General features: G+C 34.3%; 2 protein-coding genes across 4 annotated transcripts; one reads left to right on the top strand and one right to left on the bottom strand.

Annotated features, from left to right (window-relative positions):
- Positions 1-82: 82 nt before the first annotated feature.
- Positions 83-11,774, bottom strand: LOC105638037 (lysine-ketoglutarate reductase/saccharopine dehydrogenase bifunctional enzyme). Of its 3 annotated transcripts, none has more exons than XM_012221750.4 (25): positions 11,599-11,774; positions 10,869-11,124; positions 10,690-10,776; positions 10,467-10,596; positions 9,969-10,142; positions 9,640-9,722; positions 7,962-8,066; positions 7,515-7,590; positions 6,947-7,118; positions 6,072-6,168; positions 5,817-5,983; positions 5,277-5,334; positions 4,986-5,126; positions 4,260-4,604; positions 3,926-4,006; positions 3,502-3,567; positions 3,154-3,271; positions 2,472-2,601; positions 2,186-2,265; positions 1,792-1,947; positions 1,364-1,589; positions 1,081-1,189; positions 797-958; positions 625-694; positions 83-516 (listed from the first exon to the last, which is right to left on the bottom strand). In XM_012221750.4, exons 2-25 carry the CDS (start codon positions 11,115-11,117, stop codon positions 464-466), a joined length of 3,135 nt encoding a protein of 1,044 aa, XP_012077140.1. In that variant the 5' UTR covers positions 11,118-11,124; positions 11,599-11,774; the 3' UTR covers positions 83-463. The 3 variants fall into 3 exon arrangements, with proteins under 3 accessions (XP_012077140.1, XP_012077141.1, XP_037495733.1); XM_012221751.4 differs by having other exon boundaries at positions 10,869-11,129; positions 11,599-11,757; XM_037639805.2 differs by lacking the exons at positions 10,467-10,596; positions 10,690-10,776; positions 10,869-11,124; positions 11,599-11,774 and adding an exon at positions 10,264-10,417.
- Positions 11,775-12,994: 1,220 nt separating this feature from the next.
- LOC105638036 (pectinesterase) lies at positions 12,995-16,046 on the top strand. The gene is made up of 3 exons (XM_012221749.4): positions 12,995-13,736; positions 13,862-14,327; positions 15,190-16,046. The coding sequence occupies exons 1-3, from the start codon at positions 13,143-13,145 to the stop codon at positions 15,879-15,881; spliced, it is 1,752 nt and encodes a 583-aa protein (XP_012077139.1). The 5' UTR covers positions 12,995-13,142; the 3' UTR covers positions 15,882-16,046.
- The last annotated feature ends 1,023 nt before the right edge of the window (positions 16,047-17,069 follow it).

Here is a 17,069-nt window from a genome sequence, read left to right as displayed (position 1 = left end):
AGATGATATGCATATATTATATGTAAGTCTGTGATCTGAGTTGTAATAACTCAAATATCTAATTGGCAAGCATAATAGAAGCTAGGCCGGAATTTCATTCATCATTTTATTGGAATAATGTGTGACCATCGACGCCTTTAACCAAAAGGCTTACTATTCATCTGTCCACATAACCAGCTTGTTTCTTATCAAGTGCGAACTATGCATCTGTACAGGAATATTGGAGACATATGTACTGATATTTTCTGTAGGAGAGGTGCTTGTGGATTTGCCCATTCTTCTTGACAGAAACTATGTTGGTGTTGTGTCGGTCTAAGCCAAATCTCCAATGGATTAGCTTCTCAATCTCTGTCTTTAATAATCCACTTCAGGTTTGAAGAATGGTTATTGTTCGACAGACTTGTGCTGATTTTTCTGTGAGGAATGAAAATGGTAGACCCCCTACTTAATGGGTCATCTGAGGTTACTCGACCTTCTCAATCAACTTTATACCATGGGCTTGTAAAATTTCCAGTGCTGCGAAACCACAACTAAGCATATTAACATCTGATAAATCAATTTAATTTGTTACATTTTAGCTACTGGAATACCCATAAAACAAGTTTGTAAGTGAATTACAATTACCTGGCATGTATACTTCTGGTTCAGTAGGTCTCAGAACACCTCTTGACTTGATCTTGTTCTCTAGTAAGAGCTGCAACAAAATTGAAATAATCTTAGTTGAAAAATTTTCTCACAACAAAAAGAGAGAGATAAATGATGTGGAAGCAAATTATATATGACAGTTAACAAGTACCAGTGCACCGATGGCTGCTGGAATACCAACGGTCAGAGCCATTGCGGTAACTGTTTTTCCATTTTTTGACGTCCCAAATTCCAATAAAGTGGCCGAATGACGCTCTGGCCGTTGGCCATCAGGGAATTCAACCACAATTTCGTGATGCAAAAGAACCATATCCTGTCCATAAATTATACAAGTGGCAGTAATTAATAAATCGTACTCTGGTATGAATGCAGGTGTACACATGGGATATGAGTTTCATCATTATTATAAATAAAAATTTGCAGCAAGGAATATACCTGTTCCGTACTGGAATACACCAACCTTTCTTCCATCCGGTAACAGGTGACATCAAATGCACTTCGGCAGGAGGCAGGAATTTCCGTTTGCTCATCAAATCCCAGAAATCTGAGGGAAAAAAGTTTAATACTTGAATACTTCAATACCACTGTACATTATGCACATCAATTGAGCAAAATAAAATAAATAATGGCTTATGCATATTAGAGATATGGTGGAAATATATTGTGTACTAAGAAAACTGCCCGCATTTAAATTTCTAAAACAGATAACATAGCTCACATGATAGTTTTGGCTGCCTTTTCAGCGGTTCCTTTTTCCTTGCAATGACCAAGTGTAACTATATTTTCAGTGATGTCTTTCTCCCCTGATAGATTTTCACCAGGAATCTTTAGTAGTTCACAAAGGAATGTTTTGAATGTGGGTCTCCGTTCACATCTAAGAACTGGATGAGGTTCGGTACGAAAAAAACCAATTCTTGCAAGTATCCCCATGATTTCGCCAAACCCTACACAAATAATCAGTTAATAATTCCAAAAGGAACGAAAATTTTTATATTTTCAAGTTAGCTAGCATCCAATAACATTTATATTGGTATTATATTATTTAAAGAGAAAAGAGCTCAGTTCCACTTTGAGTTGCAAGAGAATACTTATAGATATATTAAAAAAAAATTACTAATAGAATGAGGAGCCAAAAACATGTCATGCCTTCATAGCGGAGGGTTCCACGAAAGATCGTTGATGCTTCTTCTATTCCATAGACTTTTTCGTAAACTAAAGAATCACGATTTGGAAGGCATTCCAATGCAAAAGCAGGAAGATGTGGAATCCGAAGTTTGAAAGCTGAATCATAAAGGCTATCACCTGAAATTTGTTCAATAAAGTGTAGCAGAGATAAGAAAGCGACAATCTTCAGGAGATTTAATCGAGTTATCAAGATCCTTGTCAATATTGCCTCATAACATGGTAGCAGCCACAACGTCAGCATCACACAAGACCAATATAAAATTAAGGATGAGAAATAATACATGCATTAGTATCTACTAAGAAATGATGCATTCTGCTGCTTGGACCTATCATTTTCTGCTTGTGGGCAACTTACCATCAATGTGTACAATTTCACCATTAAGTCTGTATGTGGCAGGATTGCGCCCAGCTCTTATGACTCCAGCAGGACTCCAACTGACAAAGTAAAAATACATTTAGTATTTAAGTAATAAAATTTAAGAATCCCCATTCTGACTCCTCTAACCTGAGTTATGGGTATGGTCTAATTCTTGTGAGAGGTAGGAAGCATCAGGTAGTCTCGGCTAATAATTTATCCATGTTAACTTCCTAAGCAAGCTGGACCATATAGATAGTTTAGTTGAAGAAGTTGCAAGAGATACCTGAACTTATATGCTAGTGGGTTATTTGCAGCTGCAGGAGATGGAAGTGCCCCACAATAAGATGTAAAAGACTTTAATCTGCCCTTCCGAACATGAGCTTGATTAATCATCTTCATTGCCATCATATGATCTGAAGCATACATGGATATTTTTTAGTTCGACAACATCAGAGCATTCCTGTGCAAATTCTAGGGGAATGTCTTAGAGTCTTAAAAGAGAAGTACATGAAAAAAACTAAAGTGCATTAGAAAAAGATTAGTAGTTCAACAAAAAATATTAAAGATTACAGGTCGAAAACTTTCCTAATGTGAAGATATCAACTTTGTGGTGAGAAGTTTTAGTTGCGATTTTATCACATGGAGCAGGTATGCCATGCTGAGAAGATATGATAAAAGCTCAATCTTTGTCCCTGATTACATATTTACAGAGTAGTTATCCAGCTACACACACACACACATATTTGCCCTTTTATACTTTAGAACTATATGAGAAGAATATTTCCTCAAAAGCCGCTTACTTCTTTCTTTATTATTTTCATTTTTTCAATTTTTTTATTACCCTCTTCCTGCTACTAAATATCTTTGTAGCCCTACAGATACTTACCAGCACACAATCCACCTATTTGTGTGTTTTTGTGAAAATTAAAATCACAATAAATGATCAGTATCAGTTGGAAAATTACCTATGCCAGGGTCCATGCCCATCTCACCGAGAATTGTAATATCAGCAGCTTTTGCCTTTTCGTCTAGTGCTGACATAGAATCATCAATGTAGCTAGCAGTGACAAGATGCTTGCTAAGCTGAATCAAAAGATATGGCTATGTCCTTAGCTAGAAAAACAAAGAACATATTTAAATTTGGACTTTTAAAAACTGATAAATGACATTGGATTTCAAGTATCTGAGAAAATGATTTCCTACGTCTATAAATCAGAATCTGTCATTTCCATGCCAAGACTGGATTTATTGGCAGTTTAAACTTTTTATTGAAACCAAAATGACTGTGATAATGTGGAAAACTTAAAAAATACCTTGATGCATGCATTTGCTATGATAATGTGGCAACTAGGGGGGAGTAAGCTGACAACAACCTCAGCCTGCACATAAGCAAGAAAATATTGAACAACACAAGTTAATAATCCATCTCCTATATGTCATTCTGAAGAGAGGAGAAAAATAGTACATTGACCAGAATGCAGATTTCTAATTGACGCATTATAGTGACAAACTAGCTTCCAGTAATTCTGTTGGACAACTATGCCACCAATGTAACTGCATGCTATGCAGCACTTGCTGGTGTTTGAAATCATGTTGGAAGTATCCGTCTAAGTTAATTCATATTGATAGATATGAGATCTAAAGATGATTGCTACATTATTCTTTGAAGCATCAGCACAGGTGATTTACGATATACATTAAGAATAATGGTTAGTAAAATTCTCTGGAGAAGGCTACCTGTGAAATATACTTGCAAAGGCTTTCATTATCCATCACATCAAGTTGAACTGCTGTTGCATTGGGAATTCCTTCAATAATCTGTGCCCAATGAAATTTATGTGAAATCAGAAATTTCAAATGGAAAAGAAACAAACACACTAAAGATAAACATAAACATAAATATTTCTCTGCTATTAAATCATAATATGTACAGATGATTGCAGATGTCTTTATCATATTTAATATTAATGCTATATCCATATGCAAGACCTCTTGAAGCTTTTACCCTCACAATTCAATGTGAAACCATGATGCTCGTAAAGCTTGAAGTTCAGAGTTTTTGGCTTAATACCTCTTCAGCGTCTTTTAGGTAGAGAGATGCAACAAAGACTTGGACATCATTCTGCTCTTCGAAATCAGTATCAAGACAAGCTTTATAACATTCATGAGATGAAATGCTTCCGATTGATGCTAGGAACTCAACAGCAGGTCGACAGACACGGCCTGCACCAATAATTAGAACTCCAGTCTTCCTTTTTGTATCACAGTCCTTCTTGACGTCATTCTCTTGGATTTTACCAACTTTCAAGGAAATTTTATTTGCTTCTTTATTTACAATCCTTTTATTTTCTGGATTAGCAAGAGAAGTTAAAGAGTCAATAATTTGATCCAGAACTTCCCTATCATCCGCACCAACCTGGCCAAACGATAAGGCAAATTATGGTGAGTGCTGCAGAAATACAAAAATGCAAGACACTGAAGGTTGTTATACCCATAAAGTTATCAATTTCAATTATCAATTTAGGAAATATGTGTTTTGTCAATCATATAAACATCTCCAAGAGAAAGTTAAAGGGGAGGCCTTTAATCCGTCCTGCATTGGAGGCAGCTGTCTTTGTGATATTCATTCCTTGACCACATTTTAAAAATTGCATACATAAAATTAAATGCAATTGAAAGAGAAGTAAAACAATAAATCAAAAAGAATACTGAAAACTTCTGCAGTGATGCATAATATTTTGACTTTAAATATGGAAAATTCTACTTTCAAAATCATGCTTACTAAAGGTCAACTTACTTCAAGTTCTGAGTATGAGGGAGTATTAGCACTCTGACCCACATGACACTTGACTAAGTGAAAGGATCCACCAGCAGCTTCAATAATATCCAGTGCCTCGTTAATTAAAAACTGATCAAATAGATGGCCACTCAGAGACACCTGTCAATTACAAAAACAATAAGAAACTGCTGAACAGCAAGGGATTAAAATGATGGCGCAATAACAAAAACAACTCCATAAGTTTGCACAATTTACATATATTATCTGGTGTGGAATGCATAGACATGTAAGCAAAAATGAGAAACTTACCGAGCTATTGAATTTCTTCTTGCTTGAGTTTGAATTTACAGGATTTTCTCGCATATCTCTGCATATTAAGAAAGAGTGCACATGCCTGTTACTAAAAGAGACAGCTTTTATAACATAAATTGGTTCAATAACTAGTTACAAGTAAAAAAATCTCAAATATCAACCAGTTCAGATGGTTTGATTCTGGAGCTCAAAGTTGCTAGAAAATTTTTGGTTTGCTGAAAGTGAAAAATTTAATATATCCAACTCTAGATGCTCCTTCCTTTTCTTTTCCTCCCCAGATTCAAGTTTCACATGCTCAAGTTGGAAAAAAATGCATAGTAAAAAAATAACACCTGAACTGAACTAAGTATAACCAGAAAAAGTCTGATGACTCCACTGTAAGTTAATATTTCACTTCTTATGATTCTTGGCAAAGGAAAAAAAAATCTGAAGCTCAAGGTTCATTGTTTAGATTCTATAGGCTTTGCAATTATTGACCATGCATGTAAGGAACATCAATAAAAGTCAAGGAAATACAAACTGGAATTAGAAATTTACTCTGATTCAGAGTTTCGCATGCGTGGAATATATTCAAACATGGGAGTAGGTGCTCCTCCATGGGCTATGCAAGCTCTCCGTAGATGTGAAGGTAACTTGGTAATGTCAGTTGTAGAAACCAGACTGCCAATAAATTGGGATAGTATGTCTCCAAAATGTTGAGAAGCCTTTCCATGATCGAATGACCGTAAATGTTAATTAGATGATATTAACAGTTGTAACTTTGAAAAGAATGCACAGATATGAATAACAAACCTCTTTTGCGAACTCTGTAGGAAGAATGTCAACAGAAGAACATATCAAACCATTACCGTCCATGTCATGATGGTATGAATCATTTAGGGGCTCATACCTGAAAATGATTATTGACAAATAATCAACAAAAGGGACATAACAGTAACAATGTCTTGCTTTGAAACAGAATTCAGGATGATGATATAAGGCTTGACAACAAAAATTCATGTTAAAACTTGTGAAGAAACACAGTCCAGGCAAATGGAGTTCAGACAGGATTTTCTTCTCCTTTGTGGAAAAGTTGATCTAAAATTTCAATTGAATCTCATCATTTTATCACTTGTGATGATTTTGTTCTTTCTCACCTTCATTCATCGTTGTTCAGTTCAACTAATACTCTCTATTAAGAAAATGCAAATATGGCTTTTCTTTTTTTTTTTTTTTGTTTGTGGGGGGGGGGGGGGGGGGGGGGTGGGGGTGGTGAGTGAGGAGGTCATAGTTTCCTACTCTTGTATTAATTACTTCTCTTCTTGTCTTTAAATTACATTTACCATGATGCTACTGTACCCACTATATCAACAGTTAAAAATGCAAATGGCTTTCTGTGAGATTCCATTTTTAATTCAAATATAATCTTGGTTGATATCAGTATCAAATCGAAGATTAAAAGGTAATCATTCATGCAGAACCGTCGTATTCAAATAGCATCTCATTTTGACATTAACCTAAAAACAAGTGTTTGCTCGAGCAACCAACGGTCATAAAAAACTAGAACAACTCCCTCTCATGTTCAGTGAAACCAAAGGACAAAGCGGAAAAAAGGAGAACAAATAAGACCATAAAGCACTTGGCATACACTGCATTTTAGAAAGGATGAGAAGCTACTAACACTGTACCTGAAGAATGGACAGTCAATTGATGTGGTTTCATTAATAAACTCAATAGAGCCTCCAACATCACAGGTTATATCAGCAATTCCAACAAGTGGGCACCCTTTCCTTGTTAGATCTTGAAGCTGCTGTGTACTCAACAACCGAGGAAATCTTTTATCCCAGTACATGCAATTGACTGAAACAGAATGAAGCTAAATAATCAATTTGAATAAAAAGAAATCTCTGGGGATTGCATCAATGAGAGAAAAGTTACTAGACAGTTGGCCATAAAGTTTACTGCCGCATGTGATTTTTTTACTCTAAGATCATGTGCCAATGCATTTATGCAGTGACAGTAGAGAAAACTACCGGCTTCTAGTCACTAAAATGAACACAGGAATGCAAATAACTAAAGGGTGAAAGCTGACATCTACATTGGACTCATAAGAAGCAAAAGCGAGGACTCTTAAGTCAAATTTATTCCTTTTTATTTTTGAGTACAAAATAAATCCTGAGAATTCAATGTCAACTTGGATAGGTAAATCAGTACAAACTCTTTTGTAATGATAAGAATGCAAAATCTATCACGTACCAATAACAGATGCATATGGGGCTATTTTTTCATGGAAAATGGGTTCGTAGTGTTCTGGATGTGCATAATAGTCAGCCTGAAATGCAAACAAAATGTCTTACGTTAGTATGTATTACTTTAATATAATTGCACTCTCAAAAGTTACTGAATATCTATAAGCTCACTTTAACTGAAAATAAATGACGCAAAATTCCTCTGACATATCCTTCAAATTTTGGGAAGCAAAATAACAGGAAAACTAATCAACCGCATATTTAAAATGCAAAAATCCTATTATGATTTTGGCTAGATTTCAAGGTACAGCAAGAAAGAGTCAAGCCTGGGGGAAATGAGTTTGCAAAAGGATGAGTTATCAACACTGTAGATGATAGATCATGCCACAAACAAAAATATATCATGTAGTTTGACAAGTAAATAGATAAGTGCTCTTCTGCTTTAATCACTTACTTTATCAAATGGTTTCGAAGGATCTATGTTTTCAACCATGTCTTGGCTAGTCACGACACAACCATATACTTGATATGCCCTCTTTGATGTCCTTGAAGGTTTGGCCTATGCAAGGACAAGAATGTAAGTGATATGAGTACCCAAAGAATGTTGCAGAATCCAATGTGCAGGAACAGGAATAATACATTATTTTAATGCATAAAAGCAAGAAATTGGAACAAAATGATAACTAAGGAACTATGAATATATGCTTGTGTGAACGTGAGGATGGTATTAGGCATGGCCGGTTCAGTGAACCGCCGGTTTCGGTTCACTGAACCACCGGTTCGAAATGTTTAAAATTTTGAACCGGAACCGACCCTTTAAACCTCCTGTTCCGGTCTGGTTCCGGTTCCGGCACGGTTTAGCACGGTTCCGGCGAACCGACGGTTCAAATTACGGTTCCGATTCGGTTCCGGCATTACGCAAATTTTTAAAAAAATAATAAAATTTTGATTTCGAATTCATGAATAAATAATAATTTTAAAATGTTTAAATTTTATTAACTAAATGAATTATTATAAATTTTAAAAGAAAAACTTCTATTAACTAACTTAGAACTATTATTACATTAAATTTACAATTTTTGCTAATTTACTAATATAAAAAACTATAAATGGAATATAAAATTAATGGAATGAGTTGAAAATTATTATTTTCAAATACTAAAAAAATTATTTAAAAAATCAAATGAAGTAAATTTATGAATGGAAAAATTTGAGATTAGAGAAAGAATTTGGAATTGGATGTAAGAAAATAAAAAATAAACAATAGATAATTCCAATATTAAGGAAAATAAAACAATAGAAAAAATAATGAACTATGGAAATTTGAGAGAATTTTGATTGAGAATAAGAGAAGAGTTAGTATATAATTGATTGTGAAATAAAAAATCATCAACTAATCATATTTATAAATGTTTCTCATTTATTAGTTTTCCAAATTGTCCTTTATAACAGAAAAATAACAGCTATATTTTTGGATAATTTAGTAAATTACAGTAAATAAATAAATAAATGATTAAAAATGAATAAAATTTATTTACCAAAAATAAAAAAATTAAATGCCACGTCAAACTAGCCCTTTGAACCTATTTTTTTTACACATAATTTTTTTCTTTTTACAAATGAACATAGTTCAAACGGGTAGTTTGACCCTTTTTTTCTACCAATTAAGTCAAATGATTTAATGATATTGTTTTTTTTCACTACTTTTTAGAAATTATGTATCATTGTGTTTTTCTTTTCACCATAAATCAAATTAACTATACAAATTTTTTTGTTAAAAATTTTAAGCAACAAATAATTTTGTTTGTGAATCCGGTTCGAACCGGACCAAAACCGTCGGTTAACCACCGGTTTCGGGCCGGTTCAGGTTCATTTTTTAACATTCACATGAACCTTAACCGGCCCTTGAACCGCCGGTTTCGATCCAGTTTCGGTTCATCTACAGTACGGTTCGGTTCCGGTTAGAACCGAACCGGTGGCCATGCCTAGATGGTATTGGGGCTGAATTTCATGACCTGAGCATTAAATCATTATGCTGGTTAGAAGTAATATCTGTCATCCTATCACCAACAAATCCCTTCCATTAATGCATATCATATATGTATACAGGAAAAATGCTGCTTTGAACTTACTTGTGCAAATAGTTCTGGAAGTCTACTTGGATCAACAAAAGTATGAGGAAGAAGTTTAAAGATCTCTTGTGCACCTTGAGAAACTATAGGTGACATTGCAAAAGAAAAACATTTAATGGATGTAAGAACTATATTCTGTAAAATGTCAAAATTTTGTAATAGAGAATCAAGCTATAGAATTAAAGCATCAGTGGAGGAGAGCAATTTAAAGAAGCATGAGCATGAAAATCAAGATTTTGTTGAAATTAATTCAGGAACATTATGCAAAGCTATTTAGGAACACAATGCATGCTTGAAATTATGCAATGTGAAGTTGCAATTTACTATACCATTTCCAGAACCAGTGAATATGAAAACAAGAGGGCAGATTCCCGATGGCAACCCAGAAGTTGATATCTCTTCAGCCACAGAAATTACAGCAGCTTTGGCAGCAGCCAAGGAAGAATACATGTAAGATGAACCCAAAGAAAGGAATGGTGTTGAAAACCCCAGACTTAGATATCCTGAAATTATATATTAAAAAATCCTGGTGAATATCTGCTTCAGCCAGTATACTCCAAATATAAAAGAAGAGAATGCTCATTTCAGCATAATTAAGTGAAATTGGATAATTAACATATAGACCTGCATGCTCTGTTAGGCCCAAAATCTTGAACATCTAGAAGCAAAAAAACATAATCTAGAAACCAATTTCTTATAAATAAGCGGGAAAGGGAAAAAGAAAAGGAAATAATGAAGGAGAAAAGAGTAAAGCGATTAGTTACATGGATTATATTCAAATCAAAATAAAAAGTTTCACTGAAATGATTCTAAGTGGTGGAGCATACGCTGTCCCAACCCGTGCAAGAAGTCAACAAGTCCAGCTCTACCAGCATATTTCCCAAAAGCAAGCAACCTTTTGCCATTGTCCCCAACAATTAGTTCATAATCATACAATGACACCCTTTCAGCTAGGATCTACATAGCAAAGAAAAGTCAGACCGCGCAAAAAATATATCATCAAGCTATTGCCACCGCCTAAAAAGATGTGAACAAGGAGAGATTATATACCTTATCAAGCAAAGGCATGTTTTCTTTTTGTGCCTTGTGAGTATGGGAAAAGAAGGCATATGCTCTATCAGGAAGGATCATCTCCAACTGCACCAAAATAAAAAAGAAAAATTAGGTCAAATTTCTAAAAATTTCCAGCTAAAAAAATCACAAAACAGAGGATTAAGGATTTGTAACACCTTTGGTTGTTTAATGCCCACAATTAGGCCACACTCAGATAAGTCTTCTGATATTTCACAACCAACATCCGCATACATTGCATCATGGTGGATTCTCTTTGTAGATGGCTGCACAATTATGCGAACCACCCCAGTTTTATCCTTGCCACTGTGTAGAAGCCGAGCACAGTGTGATGGTGTCAGAGGCACCCTTCTTTCCCACTTGTTTACCGACTCTGAAAGAATCCCAACGACTCCATTTCCAAGCATTTTGTCCCTGTTCTAAAATAAATTTGTCAACTTGAACAATTAATTCCCCAGATCATTGCAATTAAGAACAGAGGTTGAATTGAATAAAACCAAACGCAAACCACTTGAAGCTAATAGTTGATGGGTGATTTTTATATAACTATCCATTATACCAGACAAAATAGACATAAAAAATTCCTAAAAAAACAGATGAAATGACACGCAATTAGTTATACTATAATTAAAAAAAAAAAAAAAGAGGTTCTACTGATCATCCTTATCTGTTATTTAAAATCAATCAACAGCAGGTTAATTAACAATTCTATTAAACTTACATGCATCAGACAATAAATAAACAACAAAACGATAAGAACCTGCACTGCAAATCTCATCACATGAAAATATTAATTATAATCTAATCACCAACCAAAATAAAAATCAACGTCTAATATATGAAAACGCGCTTTAATTATCGTAAGAATCGGGATTAAACGACGATTACCTTTTTATAAGATCGTTCAAAAAGGAAAAAACAATTCCTTCATGTATATTCTGTACTATACGATGTAAATTAAGATTCCTTGTCAGAGAGAGTGAGGGGGAGAGAGAGAGAGAGAGGTTGGATATGTGATCAGTGCATAAAAGCGAATAGGAGTGTCTACACGTGAAGATGATGAGCTTATCAATCGTTTTTTATATCTGTTATTTGTCTGTCGAGAAGCTTATCATAACTGATAAGGATGTGACGTAGATGAAAATGTGCATAAAAAGTTATGGGGCCAGCTTGCTGAGGTGTCATCTACTAATTACATTATCTTCCAATTATATTGGCCCACGTACCTTTCCTTTTACCATTTTATGGACTATTTTTGCGAAGTTGCCAATTAGGACAAGTAAAAGTGCCTTGGCAAGGATGCCAAGTATGATAGAAAGCCATGTGGCATCACGATTTACTTCCGAGATTCGTTCATCTTGTGGTCGGGGACCACCATTTACGTGGCTATTGCCTATTGGCTACCAAGTGAACTTGGTATAAAACTTTGAAATGATAAAACTTAATTTACCCCTCAACTTTTAAATGATGTACAAAAATATTTAAAATTATTATTTTTTATTATCAATTTTGAAATTTCTCTTTAAAAGCTGTTTACAAAGAATATTTCAAAAAATTACCCCTGCTTTGATTTTATTCATAAGTTTCATTGTTTAAATATTTTTATAATTTAATTTGATTTAAATTTTTTATAAACTATGATTATAAAATTGGTTAATATAAATTTTTACCACGAATTAAATCAAATCACGAACGTGTCTATAAATTAAATGGTAACGGGAGCGTGAATTCAATTGGTCATTAATTATTGGGCCTGCACTTTGGGCCCAGAGTTAATTGGGTGGAGCGTAGGCCGCGCTTTTGTTTTTGAAAATTAGCAAAACGATAGGACCGTAGGCGTCTGAGCAACTGATAAGCCCAGCTTCATAATAATTGACATCACGAGTCAATCAACGCATATTTGAGTTTGACTTAAATTCTTTTCAATACTAATTAATATTAAAAAAAACATTATTTCCTATTGCAAAACTAAATTATTTAAAATATTTAAAATGTAATCATGCATCGATTGTAAAAATTTCCATTAAAAATAAATTATTTCCTTTTGCAAATTAATAAATATACATAATTCTTTGGAATTTGTTTAAAAATAAGAGTAAGAAATTGAATTACTAATAAATGAAGAGATAGATGTATCTTGTTTGAATTTTCATTATTTTAATCAATAAAATTGTCAAAATCTTTAAAATATTTTTAATTAACTCAGAACAAAATATCAGAGGATAGGATAGAGATCTGGATTGTGATTTTATTTATTTGACCTCCCAAAAATATCAAGCAGCCCCTGTCTCCCTCAATCATGCATGTCTGACAGTCAAGGCAAGGACTATGTGTGTTGTATATGGCAATTCTCTGCATTTGCTTTTATAAAAACTTGCTTCTTTCCTTCCCTTTCCTATCTAAAAAAACCCATCACTTAAAAACAAAGAAAGATGAAGGAAAACTTTCATCCAGGCATTATTACTGCCAAATTCAAGAGCAAGACCAGGAAAAAGCTCTTACTGGGTCTTTTCGCCTCTATTCTTCTAATCACAGCCATTGTAAGTATAGTTGCTGGTGTAGCCTCAAGAAAGAGTACTACTATTTCAGCTAATGCTCACCATCAAGCAGCTCATGTCGTTCTGAAATCTTCCTGCAGTACTACATTGTACCCTGAACTCTGCTTCTCAACAATCTCAACTCTACCTGATGATGCTGTAACCAAGATAAAGAGCACCAGAGATGTAATCGACTTGTCGTTGAATGTAACCAAAGATTCAGTAAAACAAACTTATTCAAAGATCGAGAAACTTGCTTATAGCGGGACAAACTACACACAGCGCGAAAGGATTGCTTTCCATGATTGTCTACTGGTGCTAAATGAAACTTTAGATGAGATCAACAAGGTTGAGGATGAACTAAAAGAATACTCATCAAAAGAGACCATATCACAACACGCCGATGTTCTCAAAATATTACTCAGTGCTGCAATGACTAACCAAGAAACTTGCCTTGATGGTTTCTCCTATGATACAGCAGATAAAGAGGTCCATTTTGTATTTCAATTATTTTTTCTCGCAAACTCACAGTCCTGTGAACAATTGAGTACTGTATAATTTTCTTTCCCATTTTTAGAAGCTTGATTGAGTTTCTTTTTTTCTAATATTTATAGATTCGACAATTATTTTTGGATGATGAAAGACACGTGTATCGCCTGTGTAGCAATTCCTTGGCTATGATCAAGAACTTGACTGACACAGATATGTCAAATAATAATGAGCAACATTCATCATCATCGGAAAGGAAGCTTGAAGAAGAGAATGAACTGGAATGGCCAAAATGGATGTCAGCAGGGGATCGTAGGCTACTACAGGCTGGAAGTGTAACTCCTAATGTGGTTGTAGCAGCTGATGGGAGTGGAAATTTCCGGACTGTTAAGGAAGCAGTGGATGCTGCTCCTGAAGGTCTTACTACAAGATACATTATAAAAATTAAAGCAGGGGTCTATAGAGAAAATGTGGAGGTGCCAAAAAAGAAGACTAATATTATGTTTCTAGGTGATGGGAGGACTAATACCATCATCACCGGCAGTAGGAATGTGGTTGATGGCAGCACAACATTCAATTCTGCAACTGTTGGTAGGTGTTCTCCCAGTTCTATACAAGTCTATAATCTAATGAAATTACACATAAATTTATTAATGCTAAGTATAACCAAGTCTAATTTCTTCATTAATTAATGACAATTGAATTTCATAAAAGTAAAGAATATGCAAAATCCTATAATGCTATACTAAATTGGCTTTGGCTAACTGAAAATTCGAGTTGAAATTCTATTTATTGCATCCAAGAACAAGAAAAATAGATCTTGGAGTACATATAAATTTTGATTAGCATGTTTGATCATATTAGATATTAGTCAGACAAATCAGTGTAACAGATTCCCCTGGAATTTGTTTACCAGTGTATGCCAAAAAAGGATCAAGATATCCATATTTGAATTCTAGGCTTAAGCTGTCAAATTGTCACTCCAAAAAGTGTCGGTGATATAATATTTGTCCAAAAAAGTTGGACAGTATTTGTTCCAAAAAGAAGGAAAAGGAGGTGCTCTTTTTTTTTTTTTAACAGAAATGGGTTTCTGGTAGGTGGTGCCTCTTAAGTAATGCAACTGTGCAGAGAGTCCAGCAGCATCCATTTATTGATGCCAGCTACCTGATAATTGTAATTTGTACACTGCACACTGTAGCAATTGGAAAATAAATTTTCAGTTTTTATTATTTATGTCCTTTTTGTACATAGCTAAATAACAAAAAACCAGCTGTACATGGGGTCATAGAAAGTTGTCGAAACTTATAATTTAATCACATGAGGCCTACAAAGGTTGGCTTTTAGGCATTTCGGATAAGGAAATTAGGACAAGTCATAAGATTGCAAATTCAAGTTCTAGCCAGCATAACTTACAGAAAAACAATTCTGGCCACTTAACCTGCATCTATTGCAGCTGCTGTTGGAGATGGGTTCCTGGCGAGGGATATAACGTTTCAGAACACTGCTGGACCATCAAAGCATCAAGCTGTTGCGCTAAGAGTGGGATCAGACCAATCGGCCTTTTACCGCTGTGACATGATTGCTTATCAGGACACTCTCTATGTACATTCACTTCGCCAATTCTATGTCAGCTGCATCGTTATCGGCTCTGTAGATTTCATTTTTGGAAATGCAGCTGCTGTTTTGCAAAACTGCGACATACATGCCCGACGCCCTAATCCAGGCCAAAAGAATATGGTCACTGCACAAGGCCGAACAGACCCTAATCAGAATACAGGCATAGTTATTCAAAAATGTAGGATTGGTGCAACTCAGGATTTACAAGCAGTAAAAAGCAGTTTTCCTACTTATTTAGGCAGACCATGGAAGCTATACTCACGGACTGTAATAATGCAAACTGATATAAATGATGTTATTAATCCGGCCGGATGGTTTGAGTGGGATGGAAATTTTGCTCTCGACACATTGACATATAGAGAGTATCAAAATACTGGAGCAGGTTCTGATACTGCAAACAGAGTTAACTGGAAAGGGTTTAAGGTAATGACCAGTGCAACTGAGGCACAGCCATATACTGCAGGAAATTTTATTGCAGGAGGTAATTGGTTGTCTGCTACTGGTTTCCCTTTCTCTCTTGGTCTATAAATTCATGGCTTAAGCAATACCAGATAATTTTTGTTGCAGACATTTGTAATCTATGTTTTGGATTATCTGGTGAAGTTCTAGATTTATGAATAAGAATCGACTAAGAATAAATGTAATACTACTAAACATTATTCCTTGCTAAGAAGCCTATTAACTTTTCTTGAACTGAACTGGGAAAAAAGGCCTTTCACCGGTAAGCCTAACTGTCTGTAACAAATATATGCTCAACTGTTCATGACTCTTGAATTATAAATATAATATAAACAACATTGTGGACATTAGCTTGATATTCCAACAGGGTAAACCATTATTTAGTTTTCGAGATTATACCCTAATTACTACTGATGCAATTGAATTATTTTAATTTTTGAACGATTAAACAATTTAGTTTTTCCATCCAAACATGTCATTTAAATCGTCAACCATACTACTAAATAATTACATTACATTAAATTTGAATAACTAAAAATTCAAGTATTACAAGATATTTAACACAAAAAATTATACTTTCTGAATACAAGGACTAAATAATTTAACTGATTCAAAAATTACAACAATCAACCCTAATTTTAGTGAGCAAAGAGCCTCCGATTTCATTTACAAATTCAATTATTTAATTAAAATACAAAAGTAGGGTCGAATCTCCAAAATTAAATAGTAATATACTCTTTCAAAAATTGAACTTTGCTACAAATTAATATAATTTAATTTTTTAAAAGGGACAACTACTATGGCAATTCACCACATAAACCTTTATTATTTAAAAAAAAAAAAAAAAAAAGCATTATCCTTATCCCCAGTTCCTCACGATCATCCCTGAAAGCCATGGATTCTGTCGGTGCCCACTAAAAGCCTAAATTCCCAATATCTTCTTACGTGCACTTTCAGCCATACAGTGTTTCCAAATAGGCCAAAATAGTAATAATAAAACCAACAAAAGAAATTAATAACAATAACAATAAAACAAAATGTAGGAATTAGAAACGATCCTGACTTAGATTCCTTATCCTTCCTTCACGCACCACAATTCAACACGTGAATAAATATATAGTTGATAAATTATCATGTGTGTAAATTTTCCTCAAAATGCCAAACACATGCAAAATAATAATATAAAAAAATAAAATATTATTCCATATTTTTCCCTAATATATCTCCAATAATTATAAATTTAATGGAATCCTGCAA

This window comes from Jatropha curcas, chromosome 8, assembly GCF_041381405.1.
Source record: "Jatropha curcas cultivar XTBG-Jc1 chromosome 8, XTBG_Jcur_1.0, whole genome shotgun sequence".
In the NCBI taxonomy this organism is placed as follows: Eukaryota; Viridiplantae; Streptophyta; class Magnoliopsida; order Malpighiales; family Euphorbiaceae; genus Jatropha; species Jatropha curcas.
This window is presented reverse-complemented; position numbering and strand designations above follow the sequence as displayed.